A 23,507-nucleotide genomic window follows, 5' to 3' on the forward strand; every position below is an offset into this window, starting at 1 on the left:
TCTCGGGTATCCGCACACTACTAAACGAAGAAATCATTCCGAACCACGTATATATTTCTTAACAATTAGAAAGAGATATAATGTACAACCTTTTGTTCTGTTATAAAAACAAATGATTTTTTATTTTTATGATGCAAAGTAATATAAAGTAAAATTCAATCTATGTATATATATATGAAATATATAAATTAGGATCTGATATGTTCGATCGAAAATTTAACAAATTCAATGCAACTATGTACCAAAGATGGCACTTTCATCGCGTACATCATGATTTCTTTACAATGTTTCTACTATCTGTACGATATCTATTTCGAAGTTTCAAACGCATATATCACGGAAATTGTCAGCGTTAGCGATTCGAGATATTGATTTGTCGTGAACAATTGCAGCTTACCGCGTCTGTGAGTAATCACAAGAAATTTTTGCGAAAAACTATTGATCTGAGGTTTTAAATAAATCTTGATAGATATGTGAATATTTTTCAAACTTTTGAAAGATAATTCGTTCAAAATCGTGTGTACTTTTTGTTTAACATACCTAGGCTAATATGCGGATATCATCGATGTTTTTATTAATAAATATATTATTTTTCAGACATGAGCATGCAAAAATGATGCTTGCCAGGGTATGTCGAAGTACCGTCTCATCAAATTTGGTTAGTCTACTAAAGGCTCCAATTAATTCGAAACCGTTTATTCCGAGAATACAATCTACCAGATTATTTGCTAACGATGGACGAAGTGCATTTGCAAGATCGGCTCGTAGATCAGCCACTATTTCAGAGCAGGCAATGGCTCCTGCAGGAGAAACAGGTAAGATTTCAATCCATACATAAAGTATGTAGAACAAAAGTAATAATAGAGAACACATATGCAATATGATGCAATCGCAATTATGAATATGGATTATAGGTTATTTCATATGACCTGTTCCAAATTTTTGTATATTCATTGAATGTAGTAATAAGGAGGGGAGAGGGGTGATCCTATTTTATAAGTATTTTTTAACATTTCTAAGATTTATCATGTAATATACATTATAACCAATTTATTGGTATAATGTTATACATGCGCAATAAATAATCCTAATATGTTTCTTTTATTTCTAAAATTCATTTGCTTTGTTAATTCTTGAGTCTTAATTCTTCTGTGTTAAGTTAAGTTAAGTAAAGTTAATTCTGTGATATATGTATTAAACTTACTACTGAAAATACTTTTGCTTTGATAGCATTCACTATTGGGAAAGGAGTTGTCGCTGGTGGTGCTGTAATAGGAATAGGTTCATTATGCTATTATGGTTTGGGTTTGTCACCATCTATGGGAGCTATAGATTATGCAAAGTATTATCTTTTAATCAGTATTACAGTTACGAGAATATTATCAATTGTAGAATAGCAAAATAGAATATAATACAATATATAATTCTTTATAGGTTATGGCCGCAATATGTGAAAGATAGAATTAAGACTACATACATGTACCTTGGTGCATCTATAGTAAGCAGCACTGTAGCTGCAGCACTATGTTTACGTTCACCAACTATGATGAACTTGGTAATGCGTCAAGGATGGGTTGCCATGTTAGTAACATTAGCATCTGTTTGGGGTAGTGGAATATTGTTACAGACTATCCCATACAAAGAAGGTTTTGGTGCAAAACAAATAGCATGGTTGATACATACTGGTACTGTTGGTGCATTTCTTGCACCTTTGTATTTACTTGGGGGACCTTTGGTTCTTAGAGCTGCATGGTATACTGCTGGTGTAGTTGGTGGTTTATCAGTAGTTGCAGTTTGTGCACCAAATGAAAAGTTTCTGAACATGGGAGGTCCATTAGCGATTGGCTTGGGTTTTGTATTTGCAAGTAGTGTTGGATCAATGTTTTTACCACCTACAACAGCTCTTGGATCTGGTTTGTATTCAATATCTTTGTATGGTGGTCTGGTGCTCTTCTCTATGCTTCTTCTGTATGATACACAACGTATCATCAAACAAGCAGAAACATATCCAACCTATGACTACCTAGCAAGGCCATACGATCCAATTAATAAGTAAGTAATTTAATAAACATGTGAAATTTGACAAACACAACATATACATTTTATACTTCTTATTTCAGCGCGATTTCTGTTTATATGGATGCAGTGAATATCTTTGTAAGAATCCTCACAATGTTAGCAAATGGAGGAAGTAAAAGACAAAAGTAAAAGAATGGATGTCTTTTTGAGTAGGTCAATAAAAGAATTATGGAGTCTCATACCATGTTTGAAAAACGGTGTGATTTAGTATTAAACTTAAAATAAACTTAAAATTATTTTGCTTTATATATACAATCTACTTCATGTTATATTATAAGATGATATGTAAATTATTAGCTTATTTAAAATAAAGTATAAAACAGAGAAAAAGTAAATTTCTTCTGGAAAACATGCAGAGGACGTATTTATACTTAATTACTAGCGATAAAATTAAATGCAGTTTATTGTCGTTTCTCAAACACATTGTTCGAGAACAAAGTAAGATACAGCTACTAAATTAATCATAGATATTTTACAAATTTAAGCCAGTCACTTAATTTTAAATCGAGGTACAGTGAGAAAGATAATGCAGTGCAATCGATACTGTGCATAGTGTCAAAGGATAGTGTCGCAGATAAAGTATATTTAACCTTTCATCTGCATACCAGGTCGTTGTCGACTAGTAGTTATAACTGTTAATTAGGTAATTTCTCAGCTTACCTATATTTTCGTTTAAATGTAGCTTCTCTTAGAGAAATGAAGGTAAGATGTAGCAATGAAAACTATGAAATAATATTCTAGAGATCTGGAAGAGTATTAAAAAATGTTTGGGGTTCTTTTAAAACACAAAAGACCTAAAAGGATGTGGATGAATTTAAGTGAACCAGTATGCAGACAACGTTAGTAAAAATAAAGTTGCAGACGGAGGGTTTAATGTCGTGTCATTTTCAACATGATTACGTTTTAAAGTCTGTTGCAATGTTTGTACATTAAGTATCGAAGAAACGTTTACTTCACTTAGTTCCATGAATTATGCGAAATATAAGAATTATTTTCAACTGCTGCTACGTGCTATCACACGGCAGATAATGACATTGGTTTATATGTGTATTTGTATTTAATTATACATGATCGCCAAGAAGGTTAACCCTTCCAAACTAAAATTAGTTTGTCCTAAGAAAATAAACTTTTATTAATAAGAAACTCATCAATAGACAGTAAATGTAGATAAATGCAAATAAATAATATAAAAATTATCATACTTTGAGACATATGTTCATCAAACAATAATAAGATTTGGATCGAATATACATAATATGTATCGCAATTAATATGCTTAGAAAGATTAAAGGAATACACGAAGAATTAATGATTTTTTTACGAAAGCACGATTAAAGGAGCACCTCGAGGAGATTATTTAAATTTCTTATTGCCTAGCTTATCACTGATACGCATTTTACCTGATATCTTTCTTCATTTACAGAAGTGTTTTGATTCACCTTTTAGATTTAAAAAACATATTTTAAACTTATTTTTTGTGATTTGTCTTGAACGGTACACAATATATTTTAAAATCGTCCATTTCGTATTTCATGTTATATGGTAGGTGTCGATAAGTACAATGAATATTCAAGCATTATCAGGCTACACATTAACAGAATCTGACTTTGCACCTAATGACGATGAAGAATGCCTTCTAAGATAACCAGCGAATAGTTGCCTCGCTTGATTGAGCACTCGAATAACGTTATGTCGACGAACCATTTTATCGAAATGCATTGCCATTTCGTTATAATCCATTTGATTACGCATAACAAAGTCTCTGTGTTGCAATAACAGAGTAATACAGAGGAACATAAGAAACGGATTACCACCACCAAATTCGTGAGGTGGAGGTAGAGAAGTTTCTCCCAACTGATCTTCGCAAGTTCCTGCTGGAATAAGATTTGTAAGCTCTGTGGCTTCTTCACAGTGCTCTTGTACCGATTGTTTTATTGGACTTTCTTGTACTGTTGCATTTTGGTGCCAACTTTCTGCCTCCTCGCTGTCCGAAGCAGATTCGGACCTATGAAATTTTATAATTTTTATATTTAAGGCTGTGTACACTTCGAAATATAAAATTCTTGTGAAATTATAAAAAGTTGGTCTATACCTTGTAGTCCGTTTAAGTAATCTAATTGGGGTAACAGATTTAACACCATTCTGATCTTCTAATATTTCGCCATCATACTCGAGTTCTGCTTGCTCATCTGGAGTAGCTGGATGATTCTTTTGCTGTAACGTGTGCAGAGGATTCTCCCATACAAATACATCCGCAGCTGGACTACACCTTGCTAACTCTGTATCTGTTTCGCTGTCGGCTAATTCGCTTTCTCTTTTAGATAGAACACAATCACATTGTTGATCACTTGGCGGTGATGGTCCGAAGACTTGTCGATCGAGTGATTCTAGTTCCAGTCTTAATTCTCTAGTCATTGATGTAGTCATTGGAAAAAAATCTGTCGGGTCATCCGGCGAACTTGGTTCATCTCTTAAAACTCTAATTACTCCGCTCTCGCTCGAAACACGTCTAAAAAATAATATATTTACCGGTTATAACATTATTTTTACCCATTATTTATATAAAACGGATAAGAATAACATGCTGGTATTTCTGATAAATTATGTTTATCTATATTGAACTATTGTATTTATATATTGTATTTATATTGTATTTATATTGAAAATATATTGTTTCACCTCAACTCTGGTTCAGCATCGCTTGGTGTTATTTTGCTACGGTTGAGGCTCGTGAAGTTCAAAAATTCGTTCAAATTCTTTACTACTCGGGCGCATTTCTTTTCACCATCATTTTCATTATTTTTTGTTTGTTGATGTTCTTTACTAGGTAACGACAGTCTTTCTTTCAATTCCAGCAAGTTTACGCGTTTAGATTTACCAGACAGAGAATCTGTACTTAGGCACTTTTCCGTAGATTCTGTGTTTCTTCGATTTTTCGCTGTCGTCAAATCATTTTCTGGCTCAGAAAACGTCTCGTAAGGAGAGCTCGATCTGTAGACAGCGGGTTTCACTTTATATTATTATTTCTATTTCACTGCTTTCATCGATTTGCATAGAAGTACCTTTTTGAGTCACCGTTAGTTTCTGTAGAGCTTTGCAAAGATGGATCCTCCGCGTTAAGAGTCTTTCTTTTACCAGTAGTGGCGATACTCGCGGAAGAGCTTTGTCGTCTGATAGCACAAACTTTCGTGTATGCGTTCTCACGAATATGTTTTACGTTTGGGCTTGGCGGTGGCGAAGGTGGAGGAAAAGGTACTTCGGCCAGATTAAGTTCTCCGTTTGGCGGTGACGCTGGCAAAGCAGCCCATAAAACTTCGAGCATTCTCAGAGCGTCGTCCAAAGCAAATTCACGTTTCATTTCTAATAAAAGCCATCGATAACAGAACAATAGGTCGTCCGCTTGATGGGATTTTAAATAAGCATAGAAGTCTGGGTCATAATGTTGTAAACCTTAAAAAATGTAGATATTTTATAACAATTGATACAGACGTAATATTTATTAAATGAATCTTCCAATTTGAAAGAATTATATACATCGATTAGAAGATTGTTTTCTTCCTATTCTAAGGACAAGCAACATCAATCAGTTGCTTTTTGAAAGATAATCTTTTCCTTTCTCGTTTACCGTTCATTTTAATGTAAAAAATGGTTCCATTACATGGTAATGTAAAAAATCATAATTTTTTAATAATATATAATAATATATATTTTTTAATAACTGGGAATATATAAGTTACTTTATATTTTATATTTCAGTTATAGCTGTAACTATTATAGCTATAATATTACGTTGTAACTTTTACGCATATGACATTTTTTTATACCAAAGAAATCACAATCTCCTAATTATTTAAATAACGTATTAAATTTTACATACCTTCAGCCAAATGTGCAAATTTTGTAGTCATAGCAATTCCATCAAGCATAAAGTTGTCTTTCAACCTCCTCATAAGAGCGCACAGGCATATGTATGCTTGTGCTTCGTCCCTCATAGTAACCAATAAAGGCGAAGCCAGATCGCTCATACCTTGACAGTAACTGACACTCGGATGATTTAAGGCATACGTAGTTAAGATATTAAAGAGACTGGCCGTATTCTGATTATCGTCAGAACCTCCGTAAAACTTGTGATGTCTATCCGTTCTTAGAACATCTTTCCGTACCATACTCGTTACATATGCCAAATCTCCGACATTTTGTCCCTTTTGTACCAAGATTTTCCATCTTTCTCGAAGATTTTGATACTCTTGCGACTTTTTCTTCATATAATCCATCCTCTCGCGACCGGACATTCCTTCGGGATATACGTTTAGAATGTGTTTCCAAACCACTTTTCGCAGGCTAGGTTCAATTCCACCGAAGTATATGACGGCTCGTAATTCTTTAGGGTGTATTACTTGTCCGATGGGATCCAAAAATCGTCGAAACTCTGCGTCTGTCAATGGTGGTCGTGGTGGTTGAGCACATTGCTGGTGCGAAGATTCTTCGCTCAAATTACCCAGAGCACGTTGAACCATGTTCAGTGTTCTTTCCATCTGTAAAAAAAAAACCGGTCAGATTCATAACGTATACATCTATTCTATGGTAATTGATCTTTTTAAATTTTATGAATTGCGAAATACTTTTTTATGAACATATTAATTCTGACCAATCTTATCTTTACATTAAATGCTTCCGAAAAAGTGAAATATAATCGAGATGTGGAAAAAATTGTAGGCCATGCTCAAAATTAGGAGAAAATTGCATGTATAATTTTGAAAATTTTGTGGCAGACGGTTGGAAAAATATAGTAAAAAATGGAGAGAAACTTAAATCGAGAGAAGTTTAAATTTTGATAAACCACTTTGGTTTATACGATATTAAAATGACCAAAACTGAGAAAATTTGATTTATCAAAAGGACTGATTTGTTAGACTGATCGATGACCATAAAAAATAATGTAACAAGTAAACGGGGAATATAAAATAGGTAAAAGAGAAAAATCTTTCTGTGTTGCATGTTGCTACAAGTAACGCGTTAGAAATTAAAAAATGTAATATACATTTCAATTCTATCCTAAATAACGTTGCAAGGTTAACCATTCAGATGTCTTGTGATCACCTCGAAGATACATACAAACATATTGTGATATGATATCCTTGTATTCAGTTAAGAAGGAAGTGGAAAATAAAAGGAATAACTGGAAGCAGAATGACAGATGATCGAGAGACAACGAGCGAAGTACTCGCCTTGTTCATTATTAGACCCGGTAACTTGGGCGTCTTGTATGGAAACCCGGTTTCTTGTCGAGTGGACACTTCCTGTGCATTTTGTTCCCAATAACATTCGCAGTCGCCTGTCTCTCCGAATGGCTTTAAGTTGACTTGCAGATATAGATAGGGTTCAGAAGCGCTATAATAAAATACGTTATCGGTTGAAACAACGGAGTTTGGTATCTTTAATCACCTAGGTACCAGTGGTATTATATAAAATATTTACCTGATAAATGCTGCATCCAAGTCCCAGTCAGAAAGTAGGAATAAGTATGTTTCCGATCCATAGTCATCTATTGCTCGATAAGAAACTGTGAATTCTCTGGAAATATTTCAGAAACTTATTTCTTTTATCGCAAGTTAACATTTTTAATGATATTCTGTCTCGATATTCAAGTGTTAAACTCCTACATTAAGTGTAAAATAATCATCAAGTAGAAAAACATTCTATTTTTTATCATTTAATTTTGCGCTCATTATACGAGCTTAATCGATTAATAAAAGATGTATTGATGAAAAATGCTTTATACGATGAATGCTTTTAAATCTACGTTCTTTAATCTATATATTTGTCAATTTTAAGTTTCTAATTTATATCGTAACTATTACACATTATGTTGTTTGTTTGTCTTTGTGTGTGTGTTTGTCTTTGTGTGTGTGTGTGTGTGTGTGTGTGTGTGTGTGTGTGTGTGTGTGTGTGTGTGTGTGTGTGTGTGTGTGTGTGTGTGTGTGTGTGTGTGTGTGTGTGTAGGTGAAATAAGTAAAAGAATTCGTGGTATATTTATGGTATGTAAGGATGAGAGAGAGAGAGAGAGAGAGAGAGAGTTTAGTGCGAACGGTGAATTAAATATTGTAAGAATTTGTAGATTTGAAAGTCTTGCAACCCGATAGGGGTGATATCAATAAATTACTGATATAAAAACTGCTATATATAGCGTGCATAATTTTTCAATTATTAACATTTCCCTCTGCTCACTAAATCTGTTTGTATTATTTCGAAATATTTGCATCGTAAATGAATGATTCATAGAAAGTAGCAGACAATTGCAAACCGATCGAGCTATCTACCATTAATCGATGCAACGATGAAGTGAAAAAATATATTCCAAGATTATTGTAATTTAAAGTCAAATCGGAATTTCTCGCCATCTGCCGTTACGTTCATTTCTTTTATACTTTCGATACATGTAATTAAATACTACCTCTTTCTTTTCCGATAGTAACACGAGAATACAATCTAATTTAATTATTGGCGAAAGTAACACAAATGGCATTCAAATAGCGCTCGATTCGTATCGTATTTATTACGATTCTGTCATAATTAAACGCCGATCTCGTTCTTGGTAGTTCGAGTTTAAATAATTCAGAAAAAGCTTAACAAAACATCAATTTCTAGATAAAATTCAAATTAAACATTTTATGTTTAATTTATAAGTCTTCCATATTCTTTTCGAAAAATGATTCTTTTTCTATTATTACTATCTAATAGTTTATGTTTAGCTTTCATAGTTGGTAATGAGAAAAGACTCGTGGAAAATTTTCCTTCTCCGACCTAACGTGTTGTGAAACGCGTGCTCGGTTTTCTAGATAAATGGTAATCGCTACGCGTCCAAAGCAAATGAACATTAGCCGAAGGTAGAGTAGCGGTCAAAAGTTTTGCACGACAACGTATTGTTGACAGATTATCGCACTATGTTACAGATATTAAAATTATATAATCAAGAGATCGCGATTTTCCTTAGAATCACGCGCTCGCGCACTCACGCTCTATCTACGAACCAGCAAGAGAGTTCATTGAAACGTGAACGATGCTTGACACGATAAATATAAAACGATTCGGTGTTGTATTTGCTGCGAATATTAATTTAAGACGAATATTCAAATACAGCGGAGAAATGGTGCGTTGAATTAATAGGTTAAAATAGCAAGACTATTTAAAATAATATATTAAATTGAAGCGAAGAAGATGGGTAGAGCCAATAATCTACCTAGCCCACAAGATAAAAGATTCGTGGAAATAGTTGTGATTATTTGTAGATTCAAGACAGCTTGTAAGCAGACCGATAGTATTGTAGGTACTTCTTGCAGCTACTGCACTCTATTACGATAAACCGAAATGTAGTAGACCCCTGTTGTACCCTTTATACGAAAAGGATCGCTTTCGGAACTCTTACAAATGATCTTAACTTTTTTCTATAAACTTTTGTCCGGCTTGAAACTTTTTCTTATTCCTCAGTTTCACTCACGACCATTGCTCGGCATTAATAACAGTAAAATCTCACCCTTTGATATCGAACGCTTTGATGAGTATACTTTGAAGCACTTCGATGGATGTTATCTGCGGGTCCACGCTGAACTTCCGATACTCTGGCTGATGTCTGGTCTCGCATTTCTAAACATAAATGTTTACCTCTGTTATAAAACGTGTGTCCCGTATCGTTTCGTTTCGTTTCGTTTCGTTTCTAGAATTGAAATTGTCTTCGATAGAATTGAACAATTCACTGTATTGTATGACGGTAAAATCTCGAAAAATTGTTTTTATACAGAAAGCAAAAAATATATCTTATATGGTTGTTATTAATTTCAACATTTAAATAAATAATTGCTATATATATACGAGAAATTTGTTAAGTGTTATCAAAGTAAACCTATTTTTTCTAAGCACAACGTGTACATAGTTTAAATGGTAGATATTATTTACATATATATAATATATGTAGTACAGGCAGGATTAAAGTTTTCCAGGCGTAGTTGATAAATCTCGTTTGATTTTTCATGAATCGAAAACTAAGTTTCAGTGTTATTTTCACTGTGCATAATATTAGCCTTGAATCGTTTGACCGTTAAACGCAAGAACTTGGAAAGAGGTACCTTTCCAAGGTACAAAAATGACCAATCTTTCTGTAGTTCAAGCAATAGAAATATTTGAACATCATTCTATAGATTTCAGAAAATTATAAAAGCACATCCGATCCTTTACCGATCATTAAGATAATGGGAGAGCCGTAGACAAAGTTCGAATGATGAAGCAAACGAAACGAAACATTGGTACTCGTTAACTTCAAATGATCGTAGCTTTGTAACAAATGGATGAAATTGAAATATTCGAACGCTATTTTGCGGATAAAACTTGATATTTATATTGTACGGCAAAAATAATGGACAAAATATTTGTTAACGTTCCTAGAAAAAGATAATTATGATGAAGCGTAACGATAACGTGATGATGATAAATAAGTACATAGAACAAAATATTCTTACAGAATATTATGATTCTTTTAAATGGAGATACCGTATCGAATTGGTGTTACACGTACATACGAGCCAATACATTGAAGCTTAAGAAAAGTTTGTGAAAGTAATAGACGTACAAAAATTCCATAAAATCTATTACACTTTGCAATTATATTATTTAAATATATTTAAATAATAATAATATAATAGGATATACATGTATAAAATTATATTATAAAAAGGAACTTGACGTTTATATTAACGAAAGCAATATGTACACGAAAGTACCTAACGAAAGTACATATAATTATGTAAGAAAAACGAGAGAGAGAGAGAGAGAGAGATAAAGGGAAAAAAGCAGGACGAGATTAGAATAATATTAAAAGGATTTCTATATATAAAATTAGAAGTCGATTTCGGTTGGCAGTTACACTGTCACACCTATTATATAAATGCTCTTTTAATTATACTTGTTTTAACTTCGATCGAATGTATTGGATCACTTTATGCCATTGCCAGATAATATTAACACGTGCAGAATTGCAGGATTTTGAGGTTAAGGTTAGATATTGCAACGAAACTATTAATATTTTCGATTTAATATGAAATATGAAATACATATATACATATATGAAACAAAATGATTGGTTGTAATGTTTTCAGTAATGTTTCCATATAGGACACACGAACAGACATTTCTTTTCTTAGTATTTTAATAAGCTACCATCAATAACGAGTACAAATAAATAAACCATAACACGAGAGTTTCAAAATAATAAAATCCGCTTTATAGCAGCAATATATTGCGAGTTATTAGAAATATTTTAGTCAACCAGTATTTTTCCAATTTTTGCACATGAAGAATACATATTCGATAACAGACACAAAAGAGATCCATATTTGTATCTCTGTAAAAGCAGATGTCTTGTGCTTTTAAATTTTGTTTGTTAATTTTTTGAAGGTAAAAATAATTGCCGGGAAATCGGATGAAACTTTGATTCTCAAACTGTGTACTAATAAATATACATATATATATATAACAAGACAAGATATAAGATATATAAATAAATATATATAATAGGATGTTATACATTGTCTCGGTACAGACAACTCTCCGACATTTGTTTAATTTTCTGTCAAGTGTCACACGTAGGCATTTGCAGGGTTTGCATAGGAAGATAGGAGAGACGTTACGGCTGTTCCTGATTCGAAATTTCTGCCGCAATGCCATAGGAACATTTTGCCGAATATCCCTGTGAAATAGCGACGCGTTCTAATTATTTTTACAGAACGTTGGTTATTCCAATTACGAAACGCGACGTGTTGCCGTTGCCGCGCGACGCCTCGCTTTCTTTATCCGAATCTACTTAAAAGACGTACACGTACATATATGTACATATGCGTGCATATCAGAAACTTTCTACGGGTAGTAACAATTTACAATTACCTAGGAAGATAGAAATGGAATTCGTCTTTATTATCTGGAGCGAATTCACGCTTCGATTTCGAGTTCGAGTAATATTGAGCTTATATGATATTGAGACTGCGTTTTCAATGATGTTACATTGAAGCTTTAAATCCCTATGCTCCCACTGCAAATTTATCATTTCAAGTATTTCGTAAACGATATATATATATATAAAAGAGTGAATAGTAAACGCAGGGAAATATCGTTATCGATGAAGAATATTTCTTTTTTATCAAATTCAACAATGAGAATTTCACCATTCGACGATCGGAATAGATTTGGTTTTTAAATGTCCTTTAGCGTGTAATAATGAAACATTATTTTCGAGAAAGTTTCATTGTAATTTTATGCGAGGTGTCGATGTAATGGCGAAACGTGCAATATTATGTTGTATAACATGAACTGTACCTTTACTTTGACGCGCACAGCTTCTCTAGGACAACCGAACATGTTTGACGTTGATATTCAGGCTATTTCGTGCACGCGAAAAAAGACGTTCAATAATTCAGGACAGCTCCAGATTCATCAAAATGTGCATCTCCTCGAGGACTTTCTTATGACACCGAACTAAGCTCCACATTTTTATGGGTAATCCAGTTCTGATAGGTTAATTCGTTTCACGCGACGCGTAACGAGCCACCTTAAAGCTTTCACTTTTTCCCAAGAAAAGCATAGTAGCGTCTTGTCAGGGCACAGCACCACCACGTTTCCCTAACAAAATCCAAGTTTTTGAACAACCGCCGATTGACATTTGGCATAAGAGTTCATGATCGTTCGCGATGACGAGGTGTATCCCAAAACCCCAACAGCTGTCGATGATGACACGTTTCAGAATATTAAGTTTCGAAATCGTTTCGCGCGTTGCTCGAGTTTCGACTACACAAAGATCAGTCGTCGTCACCGTGATCGTTGACTGACGATACCGTCTGCTGCCGTGATTCGTGTCTCGTGTTTAATTGGCCGAAATTGTATGTCCCTTTCTTCGTTAAAATCACTGATGTTGGGACGAACGGAGGGATGGTATTTCGAAAGATGACAAGCGGAACGCAGACGAATAGAAATGCCGATAGAAATTGGCGTTACGTTCTCGCGAGGAAAGAGAAAAAGAGCGAGAAAGAAAGAAGCGAGCGAACTGAAGCGAGCCGCGTTTGACGCCAAATTTAGTTTAACCAGAGAGGAACTGAGTGCTCACGCCCGTAGTTCTAGTTGTTCCACGGTACAGCTGCTGCACCATGCGGCCAGGTGCTGAGTTTAATTGACATTAGCATGTACAAGAACCTATAAAATTAGGGATCTGCTCTGTTTGGTTGGAATTTAGCATATACAAGAACCTATGTATTTAAGCTTAAAGTTAGGGATCTGCCCTGTTTGGTCGTGCACTAGCATGGACAAGAACCTATTTAATTGTACGGTTCTACGGAAAAATTCATATCTACTATTCTATCCGAGATAGAGAAATATAAGAATGACAAAATCGCGCAACAATAAAACTAGTTGTAAGTTGCCTAAAAAGGAGAAATTAATCGTTTACTATATTTTTGAACGATGACACGTATAAGGCAATAGTAGAAATTCCTCTCTGGTATTATAAAATAACAATTTTATGACCTAAACATCGATTAATAGCAAAGTAAACAATGATAAATTATTTTCAATTAAAGAAATTTCTCTTTTTATGACAGTTTCGCTATCGATTCTCCAGGACTATTCTAAACTGCTACTAATTATTAACAATTTTTAAGGATCGCATTTGTCTTTAATAAAGACACTTACAAAGCAGGATAGAACAATTTCCCCGATTTTCATGTAATAATAAGCAATAACATACCATATTTTATGTAATAATAACAACTTTACTCGTGTAACAGATAAAAGCTTTTCATTAAGAACATAATCTTATTCGTAATCGCTACTGAACATTGTTTTAAATATGTTTGCTATTCCTCAATTTTATCAATTTCACTGTTTGAATACACTAAGTTTGCGCGCGCTTGTATATACGAAAATTGTGCGCTCCTATTTGCGAAATGTATCGCAAAGTCAAATCGAGCGTGCCTATTGGCGCAGAATATTGTCAAAGTCAAATCTGGCGTGCCTATTGGTGCAGAATATTGTCAAATGAAATTGTGCGTTCCTATTGGCGCAATGTATTGTCACGTCGAATCGAGCGTTCCTATTGGTGCGAAATATTGGGAAGTCGTAGTTTCGCGGAGAGACATGCCGTGGGGTGACGTACTCTTGAAAGTCTTTGGAGCGAAAATTCGTCTCGTCGAGCGTAACCCTGTCCTTATTAGTACGTCCATTTCGATTTTATCAACATTTCCACACTTCTATCTGCTTTATACAAATAGTACGTTCGTATTTAACCGCTTATTGATAATAATTTTAGTAAAATTAAGTAGTATCCGAAATCTTCTTTTACTTTCATCGTTGATCGTGTATTTGACAGGTTACAGTCAACGATAGTCTATATTACCGGTCTTGAAGCCAGAATTTGGGCCTTATTATTACTTTATTCCGTTATAACTAGCCTTAATATTGTAAATTATTGGTTTATTATACATTTATTCTTGGCTGTATTTCTGATAGTTAAAATTATCGATAATTCACATTACCGTGCTTTGAGGCAGATTTTGGATTTTATTATCGCTTCATCTTACTATAATTTGTTCTGTTATTGTAAATTGTATTGGTTTTTTTATACATTTATTTGAGATTGCTTTGGTTTTCTTTTGTATAGATTATTGGCCGGTCATGGGACTGAAAGAATAGGGGTTCACATCACAGACGCCATAGACGATTAATAATCGATAATTCGAACTGATACGAAATGGACGCCGCATTTACCATGCTTCGCAAACGATTAGATTATCAACATTCCTAGGTTAAAAATTGTTACTTTAGCGTTCCTATTTTTATAGTAATTGGATTTTAACAGGATTTCAATTTTTGTTATTATTAAAATTTCGAACAGAGATTAGAGTTTAGAAATTTTGAGTAGAGTTTTATTTATCATTAGCTTAGACTCCTTAAACAATGAAGGATATATTTTTAAGAACAAATTATAATATTTTACACGTTTTGTTTCAGTTTTTCATAACTTGTGCTTTTTCTTGTGCTTTTTCTTATGCTTCGGAAAGGACGCAGTGATGCTTCGAAACTAAGCATGTAAGAATCTTTGCATATCGCATTTCAATTAATTTTATTCCTTTGATTATTCTACTTGAATTATTTAGAATGAAAAAACAAGTTTGACTTAAAAATTTAATGTCAGAGTTTCAATTGTTGGAGTAATTGGAGTTTACTACCAATTTAATCATTCTATTATCATTAAAGTTCAAAGTTTTCATAGAGTTTCATATTACGTTATCTCAAATTTTTTAGTGAATCGTCGCTTATTTCTGAAAATATATTATTCGCGGATATATTATTTATATATGTATAATAAGTCATATTTTGTTAAAGGTTTATCGCTCCTTTCTCTGTCTCCTGTCTCCTGTCTCCTGTTTCCTAAAAGGACCAAGTGGGGCTTCAAAAGCTAAGAATGTAAGTAATTTTGTAATCTGTACTTTGTTTAATTCTAGTCCTTGTATTTCAATTTGCTATTCCTGATTTAAATATCGGCATTGAAATTTTAACAGAGATTAATCTTACGCTACTTCAAATTTTCCAATTAATTAACGTCATATTTAAGAGTAAATCATGATATTCCATGCATTGTTACAGTTTTTTCTATGATGGAATTGCATGGCTCCTCCTCGATGGCGGTCTTCACGACGATTTCCCCTGGGCTATCATAGCATCGATGACTACGTTCCTCGCATCTTATCGTGAGTCGCATGCATTTTTGTTCCTCCGGTCACTCAATCATGTCGTAGGACGAAAGGTCCGAATCAACACGGGTGACTGGTTGTATTACGTAGAATTTTTTGCGAGCGCAGTAACCGCGGGTATTTGCTATACCCGTGAGTAGCAACATTTTCTTTTTCTGTGTATTATTTATTAGTTCAGGATAGGTCTTCTTGCACGTCGCGTTTTTTTTCTTTTATATTAATTACATGAAATTAACAAATTTTGTATTAAGAATATTGGTAATGATATCAACCTGGTACAAACGATATTATATTAACGATTAATTTGAATATTTGTGATCGAAGGTGTGTTCGTAAATTCGGAATTCGTATTAAAAATATATATTCACAAAAAGAAATTGCAACGGCTTCTGTTCTCCGATGGCATTGTTTCAGTGGACTTAATTGTTTGCCATTCATTTTTCAATTTGAGTATTAATTTAAAATATACATATAGAGATATTAAAGTTCAATTCTGCCGTACAAAAATGTATGAAATTTTATGTGCAAGAAGAAATTTCGCGACAGGCAAATTTTGGAATCGAAGCAACAAGTTTTGAACGTCAATTATCAAATAAATTTCTTATTTGTCGTCAATTTGTCTCTTTTGTAATAGAATTTCAATAATTCATAGAGTCTAAATAAAGAGTACAAATAAATTCAGTATTATTAGTATCGTGGTAATTTATTAAATTAACGAAGTAAAGTATACAGTGTTGCTAATTGGGATAAAACTCGAAGATGCAAAACGAAGAAAGATTAGCTCGTTAAAGACAAAATAGATGCGCTAATACCCTTTTTTTTTTTTAGTTAAGATTTTCAGGTTTAACCGTTTCCGTGTCCATTGCCAGGATCTCGCTCACGTGCCCAGGTGCTACTTGGATGAGAGAAAGGCAATGGGTACGATGACCATTGATTTTATAACAATTTCTAAGCGACCGACGATGCGTTAGCGTATCATGCACGATGTACTTTCCACATAGTGTGTGTGTGTGGTTAGGCTGTGGAATTGTGTCGTTTCAGAGTACTTATTCCATTTGCTATAAATTTAAATTATAAAAAATAAATTCACACAAGTGAATCATCATTTCAATCACAACCTGTAAATCACTGTGGAATACAGCGAGTTAGAGATATTAATATTATTAATCGTAATAGACGGTAGGAAATTTTGCAGCATCTGTAACTTCTTTGACAATTAAATGTGAGATTTACTTTTATCGCGTTGCACGCAATGGTCGTTAGCCTTCGTCGGTCGATTTCAGGAAAATGGGTAGGTAATATTAGATTGCGCGAGTTGTGTGGGAAACTCGGGTGTCGGAGGCGTCCCGGGACGTCCTCTCTAGCGTAGGTGCTTGCGGCCGAGTGTCATGTGTGAGAATCGTGTAGTGATTGCGTTGGTGTGCCCGTTTTCTCATTTTTGGAATATAGCGCTAGGTAGGATAGGTAGCATATTTTCTGGTGTGTTTGTTAACTGTAAGTAGGTAGGGCCGAGCAGGTTGACACAGTCTGTGGTCGGGTAGGCGCGTTTTCGCCTGTTCAACCTGTTTCAGGGAATTTCATTTGAAAAATCGACGGTGAAGCTGGTTACATACAATGGAACATACCATTGTCTGCCTGGCTTTGGCCATCGATTTTTCGAATTCCGCGGTCGTGGTCGCGGATGGGTTTCGACACGAACGTTGACGTATTGCTCGAGCATGCACATGCGAACGGACAGCGATCTCTATGATCGCTGTTCATCCATGTGTACTGGAATCAGCTTTCGCGATTATACATTTTTATTTTACCTTTGTAAGTTATTTTTTGGTTTGCGATTTAGAAAGTCTCGAGCTTACTTAGACGTAAGTTGTTTCAACGGGCATCACGCCCGAAGAAAAGAAGAGGCTACGAGCCGAAGAGGCCCGGCAAATTGCCATAGAAGAGGGCAACTACTAATGGCTTTGCATCTTCTGCATCATCCAGAGAATGGAAAGTCATTCTCGTTACTACTTTGTCACTGTGCTCGCCTAAGTTATTTGTAGTAGTATTAGTTGTGATTTGTTTGTTAGCCGACCCATTGTCACGTTGGGCTAACCCCGATCTTTGCAATTAGCGTTGCGAGTCTAAATTTCGCGTTATCAATTAGACTTGCGAAAAAGTACTGACTTCGGTTTGGATTAGCGTTACGATGGAGAGACGGTCGCGTTTGCTTTAGCGTTGCGAATTATAAGATATCGCGATTGTTCTCGGTATTTTCTACCGCGAATAATTATTAGAATTTGTCAAAGGGTAGAATTTGAATTTGTCGCGTGTTATGTGAATTAAAATCACATAATATAGATGGTAATTTTACATTAAATTCGTTTTAAGATCTCTAGCGTTGCGTTAATTAATAATCGCGTTCTTATACGTAGTGTTGCGTCTTTCGATCACCCGATGCAGCTAAGATACGTACGTGGCTGCACTTTGACATCACGATATTAGCGTTGCGTGAATAGTTATAACACTCCACTACCGTCTATACTTTCGCGGATTTTTCATCTTTTCTTTCTTCTCTTTTTTATCTTTTTTTCATTTTTTTTTTGTCAGTAGCAAATTTGATAAATAGCATCGAAAGCAGTCCTCGCGATTTATTTCGAGAAATTTATACCTTGCAGTTACGCACTTGAAAAATTAGCGTTGCGAAATAGAAAAATGTCCCACTCACGGTTTGTTCGGGATCCTATCGAATGGGTCGCCTTTCCGGCTATCGGATCTATCTCTTTTTCAGCATCCCCTTGAGCGTTTGTTAATGGAAATACCGTTGAACGGTATATCTGTTCGATGCTGATGATTTAATTTAATTTAATTCGTTGTTATAGTACTTAAAGTTATTATAAATGGTTTTATTTCGTAATTATACGTATATTACATTTGAGGAAAAGTGACAAGTGATATGGTATATCGGCATGTTTGAATTACTTAAATTTAATATGATATAAATAATTTTCTAGCAAATGAGAAAAAGGGCTTCTAGAAACAAGTTAAATAGATAGTCTTGCAGCGTGAAACTCGATATGTTCTTGTCTAGATAGGTACTAGTGCGTAAGCAAACAGGGCAGATCCCTAATTTTTATAGGTTTTTGTATATGCTAACGCCAATTAAACTCAGCACTTGGCCGCATGGTGCAGCACTAGTCCAGGAACAACCAGGTCCATAAGCGTGCGCACACTCATTTCCTCCCTTCTAGTATCGGCCAGTACGGGCAGAATCACAAATCCTTCGTTATTCGATGTATCGTTATGGAATTCCCGCTGGATCGACACTCTCTTCAAATGACGCACGATTTATGTACGCGTGTGGTTTATACTATCGTTCTACTCACATATGCTAGGCTGTATACTAGCAAAGAGGGAATTAGAGTGCTCGCGCGCGTCCTTGTGTTGTCCCCTATACAAGTGCTGTACCAAACAGCCAAGTGTTGCAGTGGTTTAACCACAGACGAGTATATGCATAAGATAAATCACGTATAATCCAAGTACGATCGTATTAAATAGCTTTCGACGCTCGCTAGGGAAAACCGTTCGAAAATTGAATCGTCAAAAATTAACATGCAAGACAATAAAGTTTTTCTTATTCTGCTCATGCATAATACGCGCATATACACAGATACTACTAGATTAATAAATCATAATTTTTTAAATTAGCTTTATGTTAAACTATATTAAATTTTAGCTATCCTAATTAATTACAATAAATAACAAATCCAATTATTGTCAATTAAATGTTCGATTAGGTGGAAAAGTTTTAAAACTTTGTATAACACAGATATGAAATTATTTGAGGCAAAAGCACTAGTGTGCCTGAGTCTATGTGTGAAGCATATGAATCTGAGCAATTTCGCTGAAATGTGAGTCCGATTAGCTAAGCTACGCGAGTATGTTACGGCTTTTATTCGTACAAAAAAGATGTTAGTACTTATCGGAAGTTTATATTTATTTTATTTGTATAGCTGTTTAGTAGATCTGTGTGTATAGCTGCACTTGAAATATGTAAACAAGCAAATCATGTGGGACTACATGATATTGTAGCAGCAGTAAAAATATTTTTGTTTCGTCTGGCGGTCAAGGTTTTAAAGTACGTATAATATATAATAATAATAATTTTTATTTATTCATACAATAATATAATATTTTATCAACATCGTGGAAAAATGATTTATTTATTTAACTTAATAAGACGTTATTATTCATTATACGCATGCATTGCCTATCATATATATTATTATGTTTTATGATGTTTATGCGTTATTTAAAAAATTTGAATCAATTTTCATTATTTTCTTTCGTAGACATATCTCTACTCTTAAATAGTTTTATGTTCTGGTGATTTTTGCGTCATTTTCTAGACGTTACAATGATTCTTTTGGCTGAACAAAGCAAGAAATAAGAAGAAAAGAGAGGGAAACACAGGAAGAGAAGAGGTGAAAGAGTTGATAAAAGAAGTGGTGTAATAAGTATGAAAGAGAAGCTTGAACTAAGTTAATGAGAATGGAAGGAAGGAAAGCTAAGTCTGGATAGAAGGGTACGGGAGCTGGAGAAGGAAGAGGAACGCAGAAATAAACAGGAAAAAGAGAATAACGTAATGTAGTAACTGATGGATTCTTAGAGTAAGGACAAGTAATGACGATAGGTTCAAAGTTTAATGTATTTTAATAAGTGATATTCGATAACAAAAGGACCGACTGCAATATCGTCGCACGCCGACTCACACTCCGTATCCGCTCAACTCGCACTCTGCTTCTCGACTGACTCTCTGGCCGTTGTAGCATTCTATTGTCTTTTGCTAGGCCCACCGCACACGTGTTCTGCAGACGCTATTTATTCGAAGGACTCGGTAATGCATTGATGGAGCCGACAGCGCCTCGGCTCTCGCGACATTGTCTGTAGTTAGCTCGACGTTTCTTAGGTCCTTCTCCCCGATACTACAGTAATGATTAAAGATCTTTGAATAAATAGGTAATTAGAAGAGGAGGTTGCAGGATTTATAAAGAAGAACGTGGAAACTGAGATGGAAATAAAAATATTACCGCAGATTAAGAGCAAAAGGAATATTAGTACGACAAAAGTAAGATTGGCTGGCATAGAAGACAAGAAAATAATAATGCGGAACAAGGAAAAATTAAAAGTTAAGGACTATATATATACACAACGATATTATATATATATACTATAGGACTATATGTATAACGACGATAGAGTGTGTAATACAGAGAGAAATAAGCAAGACAGCAGCAATAGGGAAGGTAAAAGTTAATGGAAATCAGATGTAAGAAGCTATTTAGAAATGGAAACAAATATATATATATATAGAGAGAGAGAGAGAGAGTGAGAGAGAGAGAGAGAGAGAGAGAGAGAGAAAGGCGTTTGATCTTAGTAAGAGAGGGTCATTTCTTGAGAAACCAGCCGACAAAAATTAACAGGGTATTCGAAGAATTACAAATACGCAGAGAGCAAGGGATGAAGAGATCATTTAAAAGGAGGAGGTTTAATGGTAGAATGTGCATTATTTATGATATTAAGGAAATTAAAAAGAAAGAGAAGGTGAAAGAAACGGAAATAATAAGAGAATGTGAAACATGGTTTCGCGGCCGAAATAGTATGAAAAATAAGAATTATAATATTAGCGATATACACGTTAAGGAAGAGAGAATGTAACTGACTCAAAGAGTTTTTAGTAAAGACTATAAGCACAGATGTTGAGACTCGTTTAGTTGAATAGCATGCCAAAGAAAAGTAAACGAAGACGAATCTGAGAAGCAGGGTTAAATAGAATTACAGTTTATCTATAATATAAATAGATATAAATAGAATAGCGTGTGTACAAATGTATACTATGTATATACTATCTGTATGACAAATACTACCAAATCAGCGATAGTAAGATAGAAATAAGTACAAATTATAAGTAAATAATAATAATCTATATGATATAGAATAAGAATGATTATTTAAAAAAATGAAATGTAATGGACGATTGCCCAACACAATAAACGAATACACTACATGTATACACACAGTCTATCAGCGGTAGAGTGTATTATTAAATGTATAACTTTTTATCATTTCTAATTTAAAAAATATGTAACGTTCTATCGGTGTTCTGCCCATTACGGATAGTTGAACCTTCTTCGAAGGAACGATCTGCTCCAGCGGTCCTTGACGGTCCTGTATTCCGTGGAACCTCGGAGGGCCTCAAAGTCCGTATTGCATATACACGCAAGTTATTATTATATACGAATAAAAAATATATAGCATGTATCTCTTTCTATTTATTTATTCATATGCCTTTAAAATTAACCTAATGTGACAATTTCTTTCTTGTAAATGCCTCTTTTAACACAAATTAACTGGGCAATGTGCGTGCAAGGAGGAACGAAAGAGTATTATAAGGAAATATAAAAAGCGCAATATCTGTAATTTCTACTCAGCGTTAATGGCGAGGTCCTTGCTGGATTAATAAAAGTATAGAGTGCTATCGCAGGCACTTTTTTTATTGAAAAATCCAACTGAAACCAAAACCCAATAACATGTGTGACGTTCAGTCTTAAACGAGTTATAGGTAATAAGGGACATTTTTTGGATATGCGCGTTATACACGGGGCGTTTAAGCTCGCTCGATCCTTGTTTATAAAGAGGAGACGATGGAAGAGAAGAGTAAGGGTCAAGCTGCGTAGATCCGGTAGTTTTTAGATCATACTCACAATCTTTGCTTCTACGCACAACGATGGTGATTTTTGACCAAGAGGAAAAACTAGATCATGGTGTGTCGATAAAACTTGTCACAAGAGCGGAAAATTATTCAGCCAAAAGTTTACTCGCGTAAAATAGTGTCTCTCTTTCTCTACTTTCGAAACGTTTTTGCCAATAGCTTCTCAGCTGACTGAGATCATCCTGACTTGATCCTTGTGGTTTCTACATGACGGTTGCGCGCATCGAATCGCTTCCATTCACGGAACTTTGTTCAACTTTTGGAAGGAGAGAAAGGGCGTGACAGTGGTAGACAAACGAGCCTCGCGGTCGTGGCAAGTTTTTTAGCCGGTAACTAATCTTTTCCATTCTTCGAAAGTCATAATATAAGTAGTTATTCGCAGTGCTAAAAAATTAAAAAATTGCTACTCGATTACTGGCGAAATCGTTGGTAATCACAGTCTCCAGCAATCCTTTCCTCTTAGTATCAAAGAAGAGCCTCTTCGGACCTTTCTGATCATCTTCGTAGAGACGCAGAAATAAAAGTTCCTATTTCACAGATCGATTTCAGGTATCGACGCGATAATTTCATTTTCCTTCGGATAACCGTCTACCAATGAGTGAACGATCGCGTCTCTTTCGCGTTACAAAGTTTCATACAGCGAATCAAATTTTCATCGTTGGATTATAACCGGCGAGGCGGCCGGTCTGACGGCAAATTGGCATGCCGCGCCGCCTCGTTTCTTCTCGCATCGTCGACTCGCTCGCTTTCCTCCTACACCGAGCGTAAACCGACGCGCGAAATGGACGATAGGGACGTGACAGAAGGAAGGGTGGATTTCCCGGAATCTCGTTATACTTTCCCGCTGACTTGGCTCCATCTGCTCGGGATCGTGCGTGTGCGCATGCACG

The 23,507-nt window shown here is 34.8% G+C and overlaps 2 protein-coding genes across 3 annotated transcripts; one reads left to right on the forward strand and one right to left on the reverse strand.

The window, feature by feature from the left end:
* Positions 1–246: 246 nt before the first annotated feature.
* On the forward strand, positions 247–2,321 carry LOC117239082 (growth hormone-inducible transmembrane protein-like). Of its 2 annotated transcripts, none has more exons than XM_033504361.1 (5): positions 247–404; positions 598–815; positions 1,231–1,342; positions 1,435–2,052; positions 2,121–2,321. In XM_033504361.1, the coding sequence occupies exons 2-5, from the start codon at positions 614–616 to the stop codon at positions 2,206–2,208; spliced, it is 1,020 nt and encodes a 339-aa protein (XP_033360252.1). In that variant the 5' UTR covers positions 247–404; positions 598–613; the 3' UTR covers positions 2,209–2,321. The 2 variants fall into 2 exon arrangements, with proteins under 2 accessions (XP_033360252.1, XP_033360262.1); XM_033504371.1 differs by having other exon boundaries at positions 277–516.
* Positions 2,322–2,464: 143 nt separating this feature from the next.
* On the reverse strand, positions 2,465–13,219 carry LOC117239034 (TBC1 domain family member 25). Its single transcript, XM_033504291.1, has 9 exons — positions 12,442–13,219; positions 9,614–9,723; positions 7,558–7,653; positions 7,308–7,470; positions 5,957–6,614; positions 5,142–5,529; positions 4,759–5,070; positions 4,172–4,588; positions 2,465–4,084 (listed from the first exon to the last, which is right to left on the reverse strand). Exons 1-9 carry the CDS (start codon positions 12,481–12,483, stop codon positions 3,664–3,666), a joined length of 2,607 nt encoding a protein of 868 aa, XP_033360182.1. The 5' UTR covers positions 12,484–13,219; the 3' UTR covers positions 2,465–3,663.
* Positions 13,220–23,507: the final 10,288 nt, after the last annotated feature.

Source organism: Bombus vosnesenskii, unplaced genomic scaffold (assembly GCF_011952255.1).
Source record: "Bombus vosnesenskii isolate JDL3184/JDL3185 unplaced genomic scaffold, Bvos_JDL3184-5_v1.1 scf7180000013264, whole genome shotgun sequence".
Classification (NCBI taxonomy): Eukaryota; Metazoa; Arthropoda; class Insecta; order Hymenoptera; family Apidae; genus Bombus; species Bombus vosnesenskii.